Here is a 16165-nt window from a genome sequence, read left to right as displayed (position 1 = left end):
ACTGCTCAAGCAACATGCATGGACCCATTCAGTTGCCTCTTATCGAGACAGTTGAAAAGGGATCAAAAACAGAGTTTTCAGCATTACTTTATACAATGCAACACAAAGGAAGGGGTCCTTCTTCTAGTCCCTTGATTGGTTCCCGAGGCGTAGGAGGCGGGTCTGCTCTGTCCAGAGTAGAAGCCCCATTTTGTTCACGGCAGAGTCCTCTGCCCTAGGCACCCAACCAGTAGAAAGAGGTGCAGTTTGTGTGTGTGCGTAACTCGTGAGGCATGAGGATGAGTGTGCGTATGCCTGGAGATGTGTGTGTGAATGTGTGTATGTTCTCAAAGGAAAGACTCGTGGGGAGCAACCAGATTGTGGCCTGTGGCGTGGGTGTTTGTCCTTGAGAAGATATTGGCTCTGTCCATTGTTCTTGCATAGGAACAGCATTGATTGAAAACAAGCTCCTAACATTAAAATGGGTCATGCACAAGATTTTAGTCAGACCAAGCTATAACATTTTAATATTTACTACGACAGTTGGCAAACTTCTGAAACCTGGAGAGTAACCCACCAAGTACACTGATGACGAGGAGGTCAAGGACAAAAAGAAGGACTAGAACTCACAAGTGCACAAGGGAAATTCAGATGCCTTCATTTTTTCCACATAATCTGATGCATATTGCCTTGTGTTGCGGCCATTGAGCAAAATGCTTTCTCCTGTATATGTTTTGTATTATCTCATCATGGACCATTACCTCTTATGCTAAGTTTTTATGCCACAGACCTTAATTTACCAAAATACAGCAGATTTTAGGTTAAGGCTACTATAACTTTTGAATACTGTATTGTCTTTTTAAAGGCACTATACATGTAGTGTACTCCGTTATTTTATTTATATTTGTATTTATTGTGTGGTGTTTTTTTGTAACGTGATCTTGCCGGATTTTGGGTGCGTTCGTAAATTCACTCTGCCATCTTCTCCGATTTCAGAGCACTCGTCAGTGTGCTGAATGACTGATGAATTTACTAACGCTCAACACACGTTGAGTATGGCCTGTATCGGTAAACGTCGGCAAAAAAATAAGCGTAATTTAATTGTTGCCAGCAGCACAGTTAGTCACCAACGCTCGGGATAACATGAAAACAGCCTAACCAGCTCTGCAAGGGCGAGTAAAATGGTCAGAGTGAGGTGTTCTCTCATTTGTATCTGGAAGTAGCTAGCCAACGTTAGCCAGCTTGGGTGATTGACTACGGTTGTGAGGTCAGAACGCTCGGATCAACCCTACTCCTCGGCTAGAGCGTCCAGTGTGCGCTCCGAGAGCGAAACGCTCTGAATTTATGAACAAACAATCTGACAACGCTCTGAATTTACGAACACCCAGAGCGGACTCTGGTACTCCAGATTGAATTTACGAACACGCCCTTTGTCTATATTCTATTGTTACAGACATATTGAGCTACCTAGCTATCAGACGCATTTTCGTCTATAACGCCAGTAGGTGGCGGTAATACACCAGTAGTGAAGAAGCTAGCCGGAGATATTTTCAAGCCGGAACAGAAGCGTAAAGTACTTGTTGTAGTGGGGGAACTATTAGTCCGACGCCCTACAGTATTTCCGGAAAAAACACAAGCAAGGGTATTTACAGCTTTCATATCACGTTTGTTATTAAAATACTACACATCTTGGAGGTAAGATAATATTTTTCTTAGCTAGTGCCATTTGTACACGATTTGTCTGGCTGTCATCATGTCACCAAATGGGTTAACAAACTAAATAGACAAGGCGACTAGCTAGCATAGCTAGCTAACTTTGCTCTATCCATCGCGTGATGACAATACGAGTTGCCCTTGCGCTGTGGCACGTTCAATTGATTATTTCATAGAGGATTTCAATTTTTTTTGTGACTGACTGACTTTAATATATTTTCGAAACTAACCAAAGTAACGATGTTTCTACTGTGCTGGAGAAAAACAAAATGTAGCTCTGGTTGACACAAAGTTCAAACGCATGCGCATGGACCAGAGCTACTAAAATATAGCTCGGCTAACGTCTGGCAAGTTGTTGACATGCTGTCAGAAATACTTGATAGCTAACTAACAGTGATAGAAAGTTATTGTTCACTGGCATTATTACTCACTGACATTATTGCTCTTCAATGCCTCCCATGTTTGACACTGTTTTACCGCTCGTTTTGCAGTGACAACATACAGCAATCGAGCATGAACGTGAACCAGGGCCAGGGGACAGTGGGGAGTGACCCGGTGATTCTGGCCACCGCTGGATATGACCACACAGTACGGTTCTGGCAGGCCCACAGCGGCATCTGCACCAGGACAGTCCAGCACCAGGACTCTGTATCCTTACCTTTGCCTGCTTCACACAAATCTATCAAGACAGACATTTCTTGCTGGTTTTGCCTTTATTTAGTTTCTAAGATCCCATGTCATTGTTTGTTGTAACAACTTAGAAAGGTCTCCAACTCCATGATTGGATATCTTTTTATGAACATCCCCTAGTGAGCACAAAAATACGTATTTTGATCCTAGTGACGTTATTGGATAATCATTATAGCTTAGCTACCTTTAATTATTTTCTTAACCAATACTTTCAGCAAGTGAACTCCCTTGAAGTTACTCCCGACAGAAGTATGATTGCTGCTGCAGGTTTGTGCAGAAATAAAATATTCAAACCCATACTCATCATAATCATTAACATAGGACTTGACTGTGTATCTTTTGTTCTATTCCAAAGGTTATCAACACATCCGTATGTATGATCTAAACTCCAACAACCCAAACCCGGTCATAAACTATGATGGCGTCAGTAAGAACATTACGTCAGTGGGCTTCCATGAGGACGGCCGTTGGATGTACACAGGAGGAGAGGACTGCATGGCTCGCATCTGGGACCTGAGGTACTGTTGATAATACGGCGAATGTCGCTTCCTGCTGTGTGTCAGCCTGCCTGCTATGGAATTCTCACCAAGCTGAATATTGCTCTGGTCCTAGGTCAAGGAACCTGCATTGCCAGAGGATCTTTCAGGTCAATGCTCCCATCAACTGTGTGTGTCTTCATCCCAACCAGGTAAATCAGTGTCTCAAAAGCGATTCATGAAATATGCCACCACTAGAGGAAGCACTGTGACTGATACAGTACTGTCAGAGTTGTACCAAAGTATGAAGGCTAAAACTGCTTCTCCAAAAGAAATCCCCAATCACACTTGTAGGCAATGTCATGGCGACGTTGGCTAGCTAGGCTCATGCGTAGAAACACGTCATCGGGTCTAACGGTCGTCTCGCGCCAAACTGCGCATGTGCAGGCAGTCAAATCAAAGGCACTCCTTCGATATAAAGTTGTTTTGACGAAAACGGGAAATGAAAAGGTGTCAGTTTGTCACTTTCATGAGGTTGGAGTAATAACATGTTCAACTACTTAAGACATTGGCTCAAATCTAGGTTGTGCCTTTAGATTTTGAGAAAGTTAACTAAGGAATCATTTTTCACTTCTCTCATTGACTTCTCAAACCCCGGCCTGGTCTGTTTCGCAAGCGTTCCCGGAAGTCTTGCAATGTTGTGCCTCTGAGTTTAGAAACTCTGTGGTTGTACTGTAACTGTTGATAAACACCTAGGCTAATCCTTGCCTTCTTTACAGCGGCAATCAGCATTTGAAACAATAACAAAGCATACTCCCTGCCACTGTTTCGGTAAAAAGCTGAGGGATTGGGCTGGAGAAATGTAACCATTCTCAAATTCATGGACAGAGCTATGGATGCAAGGACTGACTATCAATGATAACAAAATTATAGTTTTAGCCATGTTTTGATCTACAGTGTTTGTTTACATTTACAACTGCAGATTGCCCCATTTTTAAATTCAGCTTATTGTATCTAATTGATTCTCAATCAGGCTTGCGTATTTTCCAGGCTGAATTGATCGTGGGGGACCAAAGCGGTGTGATCCATATCTGGGATCTGAAGACCGATCACAACGAGCAGCTTATTCCTGAACCAGAAGTGTCCATCAACTCAGTCCACATCGACCCTGACGCCAGCTACATGGCAGCAGTCAATAGCTCGGTCAGTATGCTGAAAAATCTAATTTTATTATACTGGACACCCTAATACAGGGGTGGGCAACTTTGATGGGGGTGGGGGGCCAGAAAAAAATCTGAACTCATCACGAGGGGCGCATCTGCGCACGCACATCCATACCTCCCTCTTGACAGCGGAGATACATTTTTTACGTTTTAGAGCAAATTTCCTGAAATTCTACACATTTAGCCATAGGGTAGAGAGAAATGTTTGCAGTTTTTAGACAAACAAAATCAATGGGGGCCCCCCAGCCAGTAATTCGGCCATGATAACAAGTTTAGATAGCTGGCCGCTAAACTAATTTAGCAATCTAATAAATGTAAGCTGAATTGGGCTAATTGACTGACTATCAGTGACTGACATAGCAAGTGTGAAACTGCTGATGCACAACCACATTTTGAAATTGCACCTTGTGTAGTCTCTATTCTAACTCGCAACAGTAAGTTGAGACCCCGACTGAGGGCCTTCAAGAATGGCGGGCCGCCAGTTGCCCATCCCTGTTTTAGAGTTAATTTCATGCAATTCTACACATTTCCACAATGATACGTTTAGATAGCTGGCCGCTAAACTATACTGAACAAATATATACATGCAACATGCAACAATTTCAAAGATTCTACTGAGTTACAGTTCATAGAAGGAAATCAGTCAATTTAAATAAATTCATTAGGCCCTAATATATGGATTTCACATGACTGGGCAGGGGCGCAGCCATGGATGGGCCTGGAAGGGCAAAGGCCCACCCACTGAGGTGCCAGGCCCAGCCAATCAGAATATGTTTTTCCCCACAAGGGCTTTATTACAGACAGAAATACTCCTTAGTTTCATCAGCTGTCTGGGTGGCTGGTCTCAGACAATCCTGCAGGTGAAGAAGCTGGATGTGGAGGTCCTGGGCTGGCGTGGTTACACGTGGTCTGTGGTTGTGAGGCTGGTTGGACGTACTGCCAAATTCTCTAAAACAACATTGAAGGCGGCTTATGGTTCTTGATATGCCACACCTGTCAGGTGGATGGATTATCTTGGCAAAGGAGAAATGCTCACTAACAGGGATGTAAGCAAATTTGTGCACACCATTTTAGAGAAATAAGCTTTTTGTGCATATGGAAAATTTCTGGGATCTTTTTTATTTCAGCTCATAAAACATGGGACCAACACTTTACATGTTGCGTTGATATTTTTGTTCAGTATAATTTAGCTATAAAAAAAAAAGGGCTAATTGAGCTTCAATTGTGATCTCTGTCCATCTCTCACAGGGAAACTGTTACGTGTGGAACCTGGCAGGAGGGATGGGTGACGAGGTGACACAGCTCATCCCCAAAACCAAGATCCCCGCTCACAAGCGCTACTCTCTCCGCTGCAAATTCAGCCCTGATTCCACGTGAGTGCACCACACACATATTTTCTTAAAGAATGTGTGCATAATCCAACATTAACAAATCAGAAGTAGGCAGCTTTGATTGCATGTCTTGTATAGTTACTGTGTATGTGACTTAACTGTGTCTTTTTCCCACAGACTGCTGGCGACCTGCTCGGCGGACCAGACGTGTAAGATCTGGAGAACATCTAACTTCTCTCTGATGACGGAGCTGAGTATCAAGAGTAACAACCCTGGAGAGACGTCCCGAGGTTGGATGTGGGACTGTGTCTTCTCTGGAGACTCACAGTACATTGTAACAGGTCAGTGTTCTATTTCTTCCCTGTGTGTTTTATTATGCACGATAACTAAATGATTTATGTGTATTTACACTTTATCTAGCTCTGTTCCTGGAGAGCTACCGTCCTGGAGTTTTTCACTCCAACCCTAATCTAGCGCACCCGATTCTAATAATTAGCTGGTTGATAAGCTGAATCAGTTTAGTTACAACGGGGATTTGAGCGAAAACCTACAGGAGTGTAGCTCTCCAGGAACAGGGGTGGAGAGCCCTGATCTAGGGTAAGGGATAGTTTTTGCGGTTGGAAAGTGACTGACTTCCATCCTTTCTAGTGTGGCTAGATTGTGATGATTAATCCTGAGCCGTGACATCATGGAGCCTCAAACCCATTAGTTAACTCACTTTTGGGCAGTTCTTACTTGTGCTCCAACGGATCGATCAGTGAATGTGATTTATTTCCTTCCAGCCTCCTCTGACAACCTGGCACGGCTGTGGTGTGTGGAGACTGGTGAGATCAAGAGGGAGTACAGCGGCCATCAGAAAGCTGTGGTGTGTCTGGCCTTTAACGACAGCGTGCTGGGCTGAGGAGATTGCAGCAGTGGATAGATGACTCCAGTGGATGAGAAGGAGCTACACTACAGCGAAGCTCTGTGACTGTATATAAATATCCACACACCCGTCTGTGTCTGCTTCCACAAAAGCTTTTGATTATTTATCAGGAGAAGAGAGAGGCTGTTTTTTTATATTTCTCATAAGGACCACATTTCAACAGACTGGGGATACAAGGAGTTCCATGGGCTTGTTTGTGTCTTATAGCTTGGGCGAGGAGTTTCCTTACCATGAAAAACTCTGGGCCATAGCTAGATTAATGTATTTAGGTTCAATAGCTTAATCAAAGGTGAAAAGTCTCAAAAGTGAGTCCACATGTGACTGTACAGGATATGAGGAATTCCAGTAAAGACTAACTGTTGTGTAACATTTACTCTGTGGTGCTTTTGTCTTGATTCTCTGTTAATACATCATACCGGGAACTACCACAAAGAAGGCTTCGTTTTTGAGTCTGAAGTGTTAGAATCTTTCCATTTCCTTTCTTTTTAGTAAAAGAGACAATCAGTATTTTACACAACTGTTCTTTATTGGAGGGATCAAGTCATTTTAACACACTCCAGTAAACAGGAATGGTTACACACACAATGACTCATCTGCTGTGGGTTGCAGTACAGGAAATAACAAGCACACAAAAAAACCGGACTCTTGTAATCTCCAAAACGCTGCCACAAGTGAAGGTATTAACCATGAAGGGAGGGTGATGAGGGGAGTCTGCAGATAAACTTGACAGCTTGCTTCCGTCCCATCTCCCTCAAAAGGGAAAGGACTGGGGTGAAAGCTTAGAAGGGACTAAAGTGGCTGCGGTATTGAGTCAAAGCTGGCTGCTGTTCCCCGGTTGTATTCCGAGAGTTTTTTGGAGCCGGCGACGCTCCGGTGGCTTAGCAGGGATGAGAAGGAGCACTTTGTTTCCCTGATCAGTGCTGGTATGTGCTGCCTGCGAGTGGATTGATAGCAGGTCACTCCGGCAGGTAGTAGAAGCAGACGGACACACAGATGTTACTAGGGAAGCAGATGTCAATGCAGAAGTAGACCAGACGCTGTTTACCTGGACCTTCAGAGAAGGAGAGAGAGGGTCCGTTACTGAACAGGCAGTTTGGTAGCAAAGACCAACAAAACCCCAGTGGTGTAAAGTACTTAAGTAAAAATAGCAGTGAGTTCAGCCTAAAGGTTGTGCTTCTTATTTACTTCTGCCACACTGCAAAGGTCACACAGCACCTCAGTTTAGCATTATGCTAACTAACTGTAGCAGGTAGATCACTAGTGCAGTATCTAACTCTTACTATAGCGGAGAGCACTGATAGCTAACTATTTGAGAGGATGGCTACTCTGAATCACCAAGTGAGTAAAACTCTGTGGAAATACAGTTCCATTAACAGGCGGTAGTTGACTTGCATACTTTGGGGTTTTGCAGTGGTGAAAAGGGTACCCAATTGTTATACTTGAGTAAAAGTAAAGATACCACGTAAAAGTCACCCAGTAAAATACTACTTGAGGAAAAGTGTAAAGGTTTACTGCTGCGACACTGCAAAGGTCACACAGCACAGTAGTTTAGGATTATGTTTCTCACTCTGCCCTATTCTAGAAAGAGCTGCCAACACACGAAGACACAGGGAGGGAGCTCCCTCAGTCTGAGGAACCTATTTTACAAAAGAGCCCCTGGTGTTTCCTTTGTATAAATTATGACTATTGATTTATCCCAGAATTGAATATAAAATTGGACCCACTTTAAATAGAACACTCCACAGTTTCGTCATAAATGCATATGTCATTGTATAAATGCCAAGGCAAGTGAATGTGTATTTAGCTGTAATGATGTGAAGAAGGGTAGTCCCACTCCCTGGTCTCACCGTCTTGTCTCCTGGTCCAGTGGATGGAACTGTGTTGACACAGGGCCTGTAGAGGACCCTCCAGGGTGGACACGTCCACCTGACTGCCCCCCATCACCCCCAAGAACTCAGTCTGTCTCTGGGTCTCATTCCCCAACAACACCAACTGGTTCTCCTGGCAGAAGATTAACACATTTGTAATTGTAGGAACACATTTTTCTCAGGATTATGAATGATGAGAACAAGCTACAGGGACACCAAAGGTTTTTCTAACAACAAATAAGTAACAACACATACAAGTTGTGTCAATTAAGATTAGATACAGTATAACGATAGAATAGTCTGCTTTGGCAGACATGAAACTCAAGCTGCCATTATAGAGCAGTATCTCTCTATTAGATCACTTCAGTGGTCTTTGCCAGGTTATACACTCAACCCTGCATTATTCTCAGCTCTGGTCTCTCCTTTGGCAAAAAGGCCATTTAGTAATTGCACCATTTACACTGGTGATGAGTCCGATAGGGACCACTTAAAGTGCTGTTATGCCTGAGCGAACCTTCTAACAACCTGTTTCCCTCCACTCTAAAGAGCATTATGCTGCAGAACAGAGATATTGACCTCAGAAAGGCCCAGCCTTTTCTATGTGGATTAAGTCTATCCAATAAATCAGACACTTAATGACCACAATCAGTGGGTGGTTCTCGTGCTAAAGTCTAGTTCTACGAGATACTTGATACCGTGAGAGTCAGAACTCAAATACAAACGACTATGTTTCTATCAGATAGCATAAGAAAAGGATGAAACACTTGGGATTTTGGCATACATGGCATATTTCTCTTTTGAGCCAGAGTTTATATGTAACTAAAGTCTGTACAACCAATTAATGATTGAATGAGTCCAGCTGCACAATGGCCCATAACTATGAGGTAATGAACCGGTAATTAACTAATGACATGAGTAATCATACACAAGCTCTTGTGAATACATGAATTAGCCTAGGCCCCGATAACCATGATTCAATCTGATATGAGCAAGTAATCGACTCGAAATAAACAAATAGCCAGCAAGGACACCGCTAGATATCATCATGGCTCTGTAGATGCACAGTACCACAGCATAAAAGCAACCCATTCATTTTGTAATGACCATTGACACTTACCAAACATAGCCAAAAAGCACACCTCATTAAAGATGTCGACTGTCGGACTGGCCCTTCCCTCACTAACCAACCATAGTCTCGCCTCTTTCTCCAGCCCAGCGAAGCCTTAACAAACCCAGTATCCCCAGACAGAGTGGCCATTGTGCAGGTCTGAGTCTCACTGCTGTCCCAACCTGTAAGGGGATCCAGGGGAGAGAGGGGGCTAGGAGGATCAGATGCCCTGAGGAATTCAGTCCTAGAGAGACTCACTACACTATAAGTATTTAAGGCCTTGTTCGGTCTATTACCCCACTCTCATTCTCTGGACTGGGAGAGGAGAGGGATGCTCAAATCAACACCCCTAAATCCAATTGATACTGGCTGGTCATGGAGTGAGACAGAGATGGCACTAAGCTATGAGTCACTTACAATTATCCACTGCCAATTCACACAGTAGCAACAGTGTAAGGTAACAGGGCACCCTCAACTGAGAGCCGGCTGACACAGTAGGGTGTTTCTGAATACTCTTTAGTTGTTGCCATGCCAATAAGTCCCTATGTGACATATTTCTACTGCATGGTAACAGACTCATATGAAGTGAATTCCAAAATAGTATGTTTCATATGCTGTTATAAGTTGAAAAGGTGAAACATCTTTACCTTTTCCATTGATTGCTGGAGAAGGGACTGCACGTTTTCATAATCAGATCTCTCCATCTTACGCAGGTAGCAAGTCTCCTGGTTAATATGTTTGTAACATATCAAACCCTGCACAAACAAACATAAGACAATGTCAGTTCAGCATCCATGAAGCTCAGTTCGAGCATGGGAAACTTTCTAGACAACAATGTTGAATAAGGAAACAGCCATACAAATAGAAAGGTTCACTGCAGCTTTCCTCAGTTCAATATACTTTAAACACACAAATAAAGGTCTGCTTCTTACATGTTTGATGTCAAAGAGCACAGTGGATGTGTGGTTGGCCTGTGAGGTCACAGAATAGGTCACAAGGTCGTTGTGCTTGTCCACCAATGCTGATTGGTTGATCAGGGTTCCAGTCAGATCCTGAACTGTGATTCTGACAACCTGTAAAGACCACAGATAGAGGGATACTGTAAGTTTACTCAATGTAAACTCACCATCAACATTGTGATTGTACAAGTGTGAGCGAATAATTTGTACATCAACTACAGTCATGTGTGCGTCTATGTTAGATTGGGTTACAACACCTCACAGTTTTAATGCCAAATACAAAGCAACGTGTTCCGACAGGTGAATCAGGTGTGAGTTGTGTCTCCAACCTGTGCGTCGGGCTGTTTGACCCATAGATGCCCCATGACGCCAAGGGCGATGATGACCAGGAGGAGAGTGGCACTGAGGATCACCCAGAATGACTTGTGTGGGAACTGGCAGGACACTGTTGGACCCTCGTCCTGAGGAGACCATACACACCGACAGCTTATCACAATCTACATAGCCATTCTTGTCTGGATTCAACAACAATATTGTTGACTTCAACAACAAGTTTGCTACAACTGAAATAGAATGACACACTATACTCTATGACAGGGATCAACAACTAGATGCAGACGAGGACGGGTTTTTTTCTTGAGCGGATGGTCAGGGTGCCGGAACATAATGACAAATAATTTGTAGACTGCAAATTGACTGCAAGCCCAAACAGATATAATATTTGACTAAAACATAATCATTTCAAACCTTGCTTACATTTGTATACGATCATGTCTCTCTCTCTCTATTATGCGTGGGAATACTTGGGTACAGATTTCCAAAATTAAAATCACTTGTAGCTGATTTCCTGGTATTCTTTGCTCAGAAAACTTGGGGGGCCAAATAAAACCACCAGTTGTGGAACCCTGCTCTATGAGTATAGCACAAATAACATTACCACAACTTAGTCTTTCTACCTGTATGAAAATAACTTTTCCAAGAGCAACAAACTCAATGAGGCTAATAAATAATTTTTCCACAGATCATTTAAACCACCACTGAGCGAGGTACAGATATGTCCCACTCCTACCATGCATTGTGAGTCCTCCAACCCGGTGGTTTCTGAACGTTTCCAACACCTCACCATGCTGCGTCCCGTGACTTCTCCTCTCTCACTCTGACTTCACCCTTCTTCTCTCACCTATCTGCATCGAGCTGTGGTCATGGCCAGCACTGAGTGAGACACTCTGCGATACACCTGGCCAATTTCTCTCTCGCTCTCTGTAGACCTGTCTCCCCTCTCCTCTCCTACCTCCCTCCCTCTCACAGACACACACGTGACAGGCCCAACCCTTTGGCCGGCTACCCTCACTCCAGACAATGGACAAAGGGGTGAGACAAACTCACCTCTGTGGACAAGCTCTGTCATCGGCCATGGCAGGGTGATATGAGGAACGGACTGAAGGACCGTCCAATCGATGAAAGGCCAAGGTGACTTTAAGAGCTGCCATGTTAATAAGGCCAGGGTCCAGCGCAGCCCGCTGTGTTGAAGTTAACACAATCCACAGGGTAGGCTTTGATTTTTTTATTGATTTTTTATCAGTTTGAGTGACTTGAGTTAAGGTGAATACTGTTATCAAGGAACGAGGATGATACAGTAGTTTGATTATTGTATTGACAGTACAGACAATCTTTTTAATGTATTATAGACACTTAGTAACTAAGACTGACATGTTACATTAAAACACACTTAAGAAGATCATTGATTATTGCGCAAACCCATAACCTTCTAATTGAATGGGAACAAAAGGTAGCTCTATTTTTACATTTACAATACATCAGGATACAATATAAGAGTATAACCCAGTTTAAGTCTACTCCCTCAGGTGAATGGGTAAAGTAAATGGCAATAAACACAGCATTGGTACAGTGAACATGACAGTGGACAACATAAGATATATAATTCCTGATGAATTGTCAGTGCACTCCAGTTTACTGTATTTCTGCATAGCTCTCTGCCTTAGATAAATATTGAGTGCCATGTGATTTCAAATGTATGCACACAGATAAGGGAAATACCCAAAAGGAGTGTGTACACATTTCCTCTGACTGTGTTTGAGATCATTGCTACAGAGGGATATTGAGCAAAGAATACAGGCCTTGCATAGGCCTTCATCCTTTTAACCCACACACAACACATATACTTTTCTCTACCATTTCCTGAACAACTAATTTGAATCTAAATAATTTATCAACACTGGAAAACAGGAGTGGCTTACCCTCGTCCTGGAGAGCTACTGGGTGTACTGGGCAGGCTTTTGTTCCAGCCCTGTGATTTGTTTCCTTTTTTGCTGCTGAATCTACGTGGTGCATTACAGCAGGGCTGGAACAAAGGCTTGCACACCCAGTAGCTCTCCAGGAGGAGTCGGCTACACCTGCTGTAAATCTTGAATATCTATTCAGCCATAGCATACTGTAGTTAAAATAACTTTAATATAGGTTTGTTTTGCTGCAGTCTTAGTATTATCGGAGCAGTTGATTAATTCTCTGCACCTTCCTGAATTTTCACATCCGTAACCTGGAAACAAGCCTGGGTTTTCAGACGCACACAGTCCTTAACGGTCTTCTATAATTAATCAATATTAATTTAATTATCATCTATCAAGGCTGAAGTCTCATTGAGATAAAAACCTATTTTTCTTTTCCACGCCCTGATTGGTTATCCTTGTAGAGCAGGCAGGAGCTCTGCAATACTCTCTACGTAGTAGTCAGGCACCATCCCAAGGCGTTTTGGACAGCCACTCTCCTGATGGGCCTCAGCGTCGGCCACAGTGGACACCCCGGTCAGGGTCAGCAGGGTCTTCAGGCCACAGTTGGACCCCAGCAGGATGTCCGTGTCCAGCCGGTCCCCCACCATAAGGCAGCGGGCGCGGTCCAGGCCGAACTGGCTGGCCACACAGTCGTACATGAAGTGGTTGGGCTTTCCCACCGTCTGGGCCTGGCGTTGGGCTGCGGTCTCCACAGCCTTCAGGATACAGCCTGTCCCTGGTGGAGACAGAGAGAAGAGGGGTAGACATTCAGCGTTGTTGACACATGCTTGAACATACAGTAACAGATATGAAAGATCTGACTTGGGGCAGTGGAAAACCCCTCATGTTATCACATCACACTGGCTCGCTGTAAGCTACTACAGATCATCAACACAGCACTCATGTAGCCTCCCTGTATGTGAGCACTACGGACTCTGCCACAAAGGTCTGGCCCGTTGTGGCATAGATGGTGCGCATTCCATGTACAGTAACCACAGTCTTGTTGGTTCAAACTCCAGCTGTTGTCTCTGCACAGACAACATCCTCCTTACCTGGGACAGCTTTGCCTCCTTCCAGGGGCAGTCTGGTGTCAGTGTTGGTTCCCACCAGTAGACAGTCAGGGTTGTTAAGGTACTGCAGGGCTCTGTTCAGTTTCATGTAACTGAAGTGCTCATCAAACCCAACAACCACAGCCTTCACCTCAGGGTCCAGGGGCACGTTTGCCCAATCGATCTGGACACCTGATATTGGATCAGGCCCCACACCTGTCTGCTGGATCCCAACCTTTTCTAGTTCCTGCCTCATTGCATTGCTTCCTATGAGATACACTTTGCCCTGTAGTTTGGATACATGTTTTAGATACATTGCTGAGCAGTACGCCGTTCCAAACACCTCATCCTCAGTTGCGTTGAATCCCATCAATGCCAGTTTGTCTGCATACATCTTTCTAGTTTTAGTGCTGTTGTTGGTGACGAAAAACACGTTTTTTCCATTCTTCTTGAGCAGGTTGATAACGTCAGGGGCGCCAGGGATGGTCTGATCCCCTCGCCAGATGACACCATCACAGTCGAAGAGGACACTGTCCACAGAATCGAACATTTGCTTTATCAAGGGACCGTTCAGCCTGGTGCATTTTGACACAGCCATTGGGAAAACGTGTGCGTGCTGTCAGCTACCGGTACCTCTTGTTCCTCGATCAGTCAGTGTCCAAAAATAATTGGTTAGCTACTGTAGGCTAGCTACTGTTGGCTACCACTTGCTTGCTGACTAGCCACGATGTTTAGCGCAAAATGTACGAGAACAATCTCCCCGAATAAATATGGCATTCACTTTAAGCAAGAGTACTATTTCGTTTAATCTTGCAGTTGAATCATTTGGTGTCTTCAATAATGATTTATTGCGAAGTTTCGTGCAGTTTAGCTAAGCGTTTCCTGACCTTCTATCATTGCATCAAATACATACTGTAAAACACCTCCTCACCGGTTTAAAGTGACACCGAATAATTGTATAACCAAACCAAGATAGACCACAGCCTGTCGTTTCTAATGGGAACAAATGAGTCATAGTGGGCAGAACAAGCAAGGAGGTGGGCGGAGCCAAGCACGAGCTAGCGAGATCCAATTGGCGCGTTCTAGCATACATCTGCATATTTCTGTTAGGGAACGCCACCTCTGTGAAGTGCGAGTGTGCAATAACTCAATTCACCTTTGCACTCCTTCTAAACAACGCGATTTATTTTTATTTTTGCAAAGGGTAAAGTCTACAAAACTTAGTCCACTTTGTTCAGAACATATTGTAGTTTTGGGAACAGAAAACTGTATTGAGATCAAATGTTTTATCGGTGAGAAAATGTGCAGAATGTGGGCGAAAATCCATCTCGTTCCATCTTCTCCCACTGCCGGCCAGTGGGCCTCCTCTTACTATCATATTTGGTAGTGAGTGGAAACGCCAAGCGGATGCTTCACATTTATACATCCGGTGAAATATCCGTCTCATTGTTCTATCTGTGGTGATACGATCATCCATGTGCCCTCTTCCGGTTTCCTTTCTAGGTTCAAAATATACAGGTTAAGGGTGCGTTCGTAAATTTGGCTGTACGATTTCAGAGCACTCGCCTCTGTGTGCCAGAGCGCTGAATAACTGATGCATTTACGAACGCGCAACACCCATTGAATATGACCGGTGTCAGTAAATGTCAGCAAAAAAACGTTATTAAATAGTTGCCAGCGGCACAGTTACAGTCACCAAATCTCTAGATAACTTAAAAACAGCTTAACCAGCTCTGCTAGGGCGAGTAAAATGGTCAGAGTGAGGTGTTCTCTAATTTGTGTCTGGAAGTAGCTAGTGGTACGTTGATGTCATCTGTTGGTAAATGTTAATTACTGCAACACCAGTGTTTTTACCGGTGTGCTTGATATACCCGGATTAATTACAATGTGCTGAAGAACAAGACTGGTTACTCGCATCAATGACTGTCTCGTCATTTAACATCCAAACAGCTAGCAAGCTAGCCAACTTTAGCCAGTTAGCTTGGGTGCTTGACTGCCGTTGTGAGGTCAGAACGCTCGGATCAATCCTTCTCCTCATCCAGAGGGTCCAGCGTGCGCTCTGAACGCTCCAATAGCTAAATGTTCTGAATTTACTAACTGACAATCTGACAACCCTCTGAATTTGCGAACTCATTGTTATTAATTGTTATTAATTATTGCATTGTTGGGTTATGAGTTTGCAAGAAAGGCATTTCACTGTACTTGTACATGTGACATTAAAACGTGAATCTTGAAATTACCTGAGCACACTCTGGCATTCCAGAGTGAATTTACGAACGCACCTTAAGACAAGCGTATTCTAATATCCCATAACTCGTTGCAATTCATGGGACAGCGTTGCTACTTAGCAACGGCGCTAGAAGTTATGAATGGAACTGGTCCCATTAATTTGTTTATTTTCAAATGCTTCAGCATGGAATTACTTCATTGTCTTAACCTTTCCATCTTCAACCTAGGTTCCTTGCAGATCAACTTCATACCCACCAGTGGCGGTCAGTGCCGTTTATGATGAGGAAGAACACATTTTTTTTTCATGAGCATGGCCTTATTTCTATT

General features: G+C 43.7%; 3 protein-coding genes across 4 annotated transcripts; 1 reads left to right on the top strand and 2 right to left on the bottom strand.

The window, feature by feature from the left end:
* Positions 1–1515: 1515 nt before the first annotated feature.
* mlst8 (MTOR associated protein, LST8 homolog (S. cerevisiae)) lies at positions 1516–6710 on the top strand. 2 transcript variants are annotated; one of them, XM_041858827.1, is made up of 9 exons: positions 1516–1621; positions 2184–2340; positions 2598–2649; positions 2738–2900; positions 2995–3070; positions 3909–4061; positions 5330–5454; positions 5590–5753; positions 6195–6710. In XM_041858827.1, exons 2-9 carry the CDS (start codon positions 2206–2208, stop codon positions 6311–6313), a joined length of 987 nt encoding a protein of 328 aa, XP_041714761.1. In that variant the 5' UTR covers positions 1516–1621; positions 2184–2205; the 3' UTR covers positions 6314–6710. The 2 variants fall into 2 exon arrangements, with proteins under 2 accessions (XP_041714761.1, XP_041714760.1); XM_041858826.2 differs by having other exon boundaries at positions 1533–1674.
* Positions 6711–6842: 132 nt separating this feature from the next.
* On the bottom strand, positions 6843–11550 carry LOC121547503 (BRICHOS domain-containing protein 5). The gene is made up of 6 exons (XM_041858825.2): positions 11342–11550; positions 10602–10733; positions 10246–10386; positions 9961–10068; positions 8185–8338; positions 6843–7388 (listed from the first exon to the last, which is right to left on the bottom strand). The coding sequence occupies exons 1-6, from the start codon at positions 11396–11398 to the stop codon at positions 7294–7296; spliced, it is 687 nt and encodes a 228-aa protein (XP_041714759.1). The 5' UTR covers positions 11399–11550; the 3' UTR covers positions 6843–7293.
* A 271-nt stretch (positions 11551–11821) lies between these two features.
* On the bottom strand, positions 11822–14575 carry LOC121547502 (phosphoglycolate phosphatase). The gene is made up of 2 exons (XM_041858824.1): positions 13613–14575; positions 11822–13296 (listed from the first exon to the last, which is right to left on the bottom strand). The coding sequence occupies exons 1-2, from the start codon at positions 14205–14207 to the stop codon at positions 12971–12973; spliced, it is 921 nt and encodes a 306-aa protein (XP_041714758.1). The 5' UTR covers positions 14208–14575; the 3' UTR covers positions 11822–12970.
* Between the last annotated feature and the right edge of the window lie 1590 nt (positions 14576–16165).

The sequence above is a fragment of the Coregonus clupeaformis genome, chromosome 31, assembly GCF_020615455.1.
Source record: "Coregonus clupeaformis isolate EN_2021a chromosome 31, ASM2061545v1, whole genome shotgun sequence".
Lineage (NCBI taxonomy): Eukaryota > Metazoa > Chordata > Actinopteri > Salmoniformes > Salmonidae > Coregonus > Coregonus clupeaformis.
This window is presented reverse-complemented; position numbering and strand designations above follow the sequence as displayed.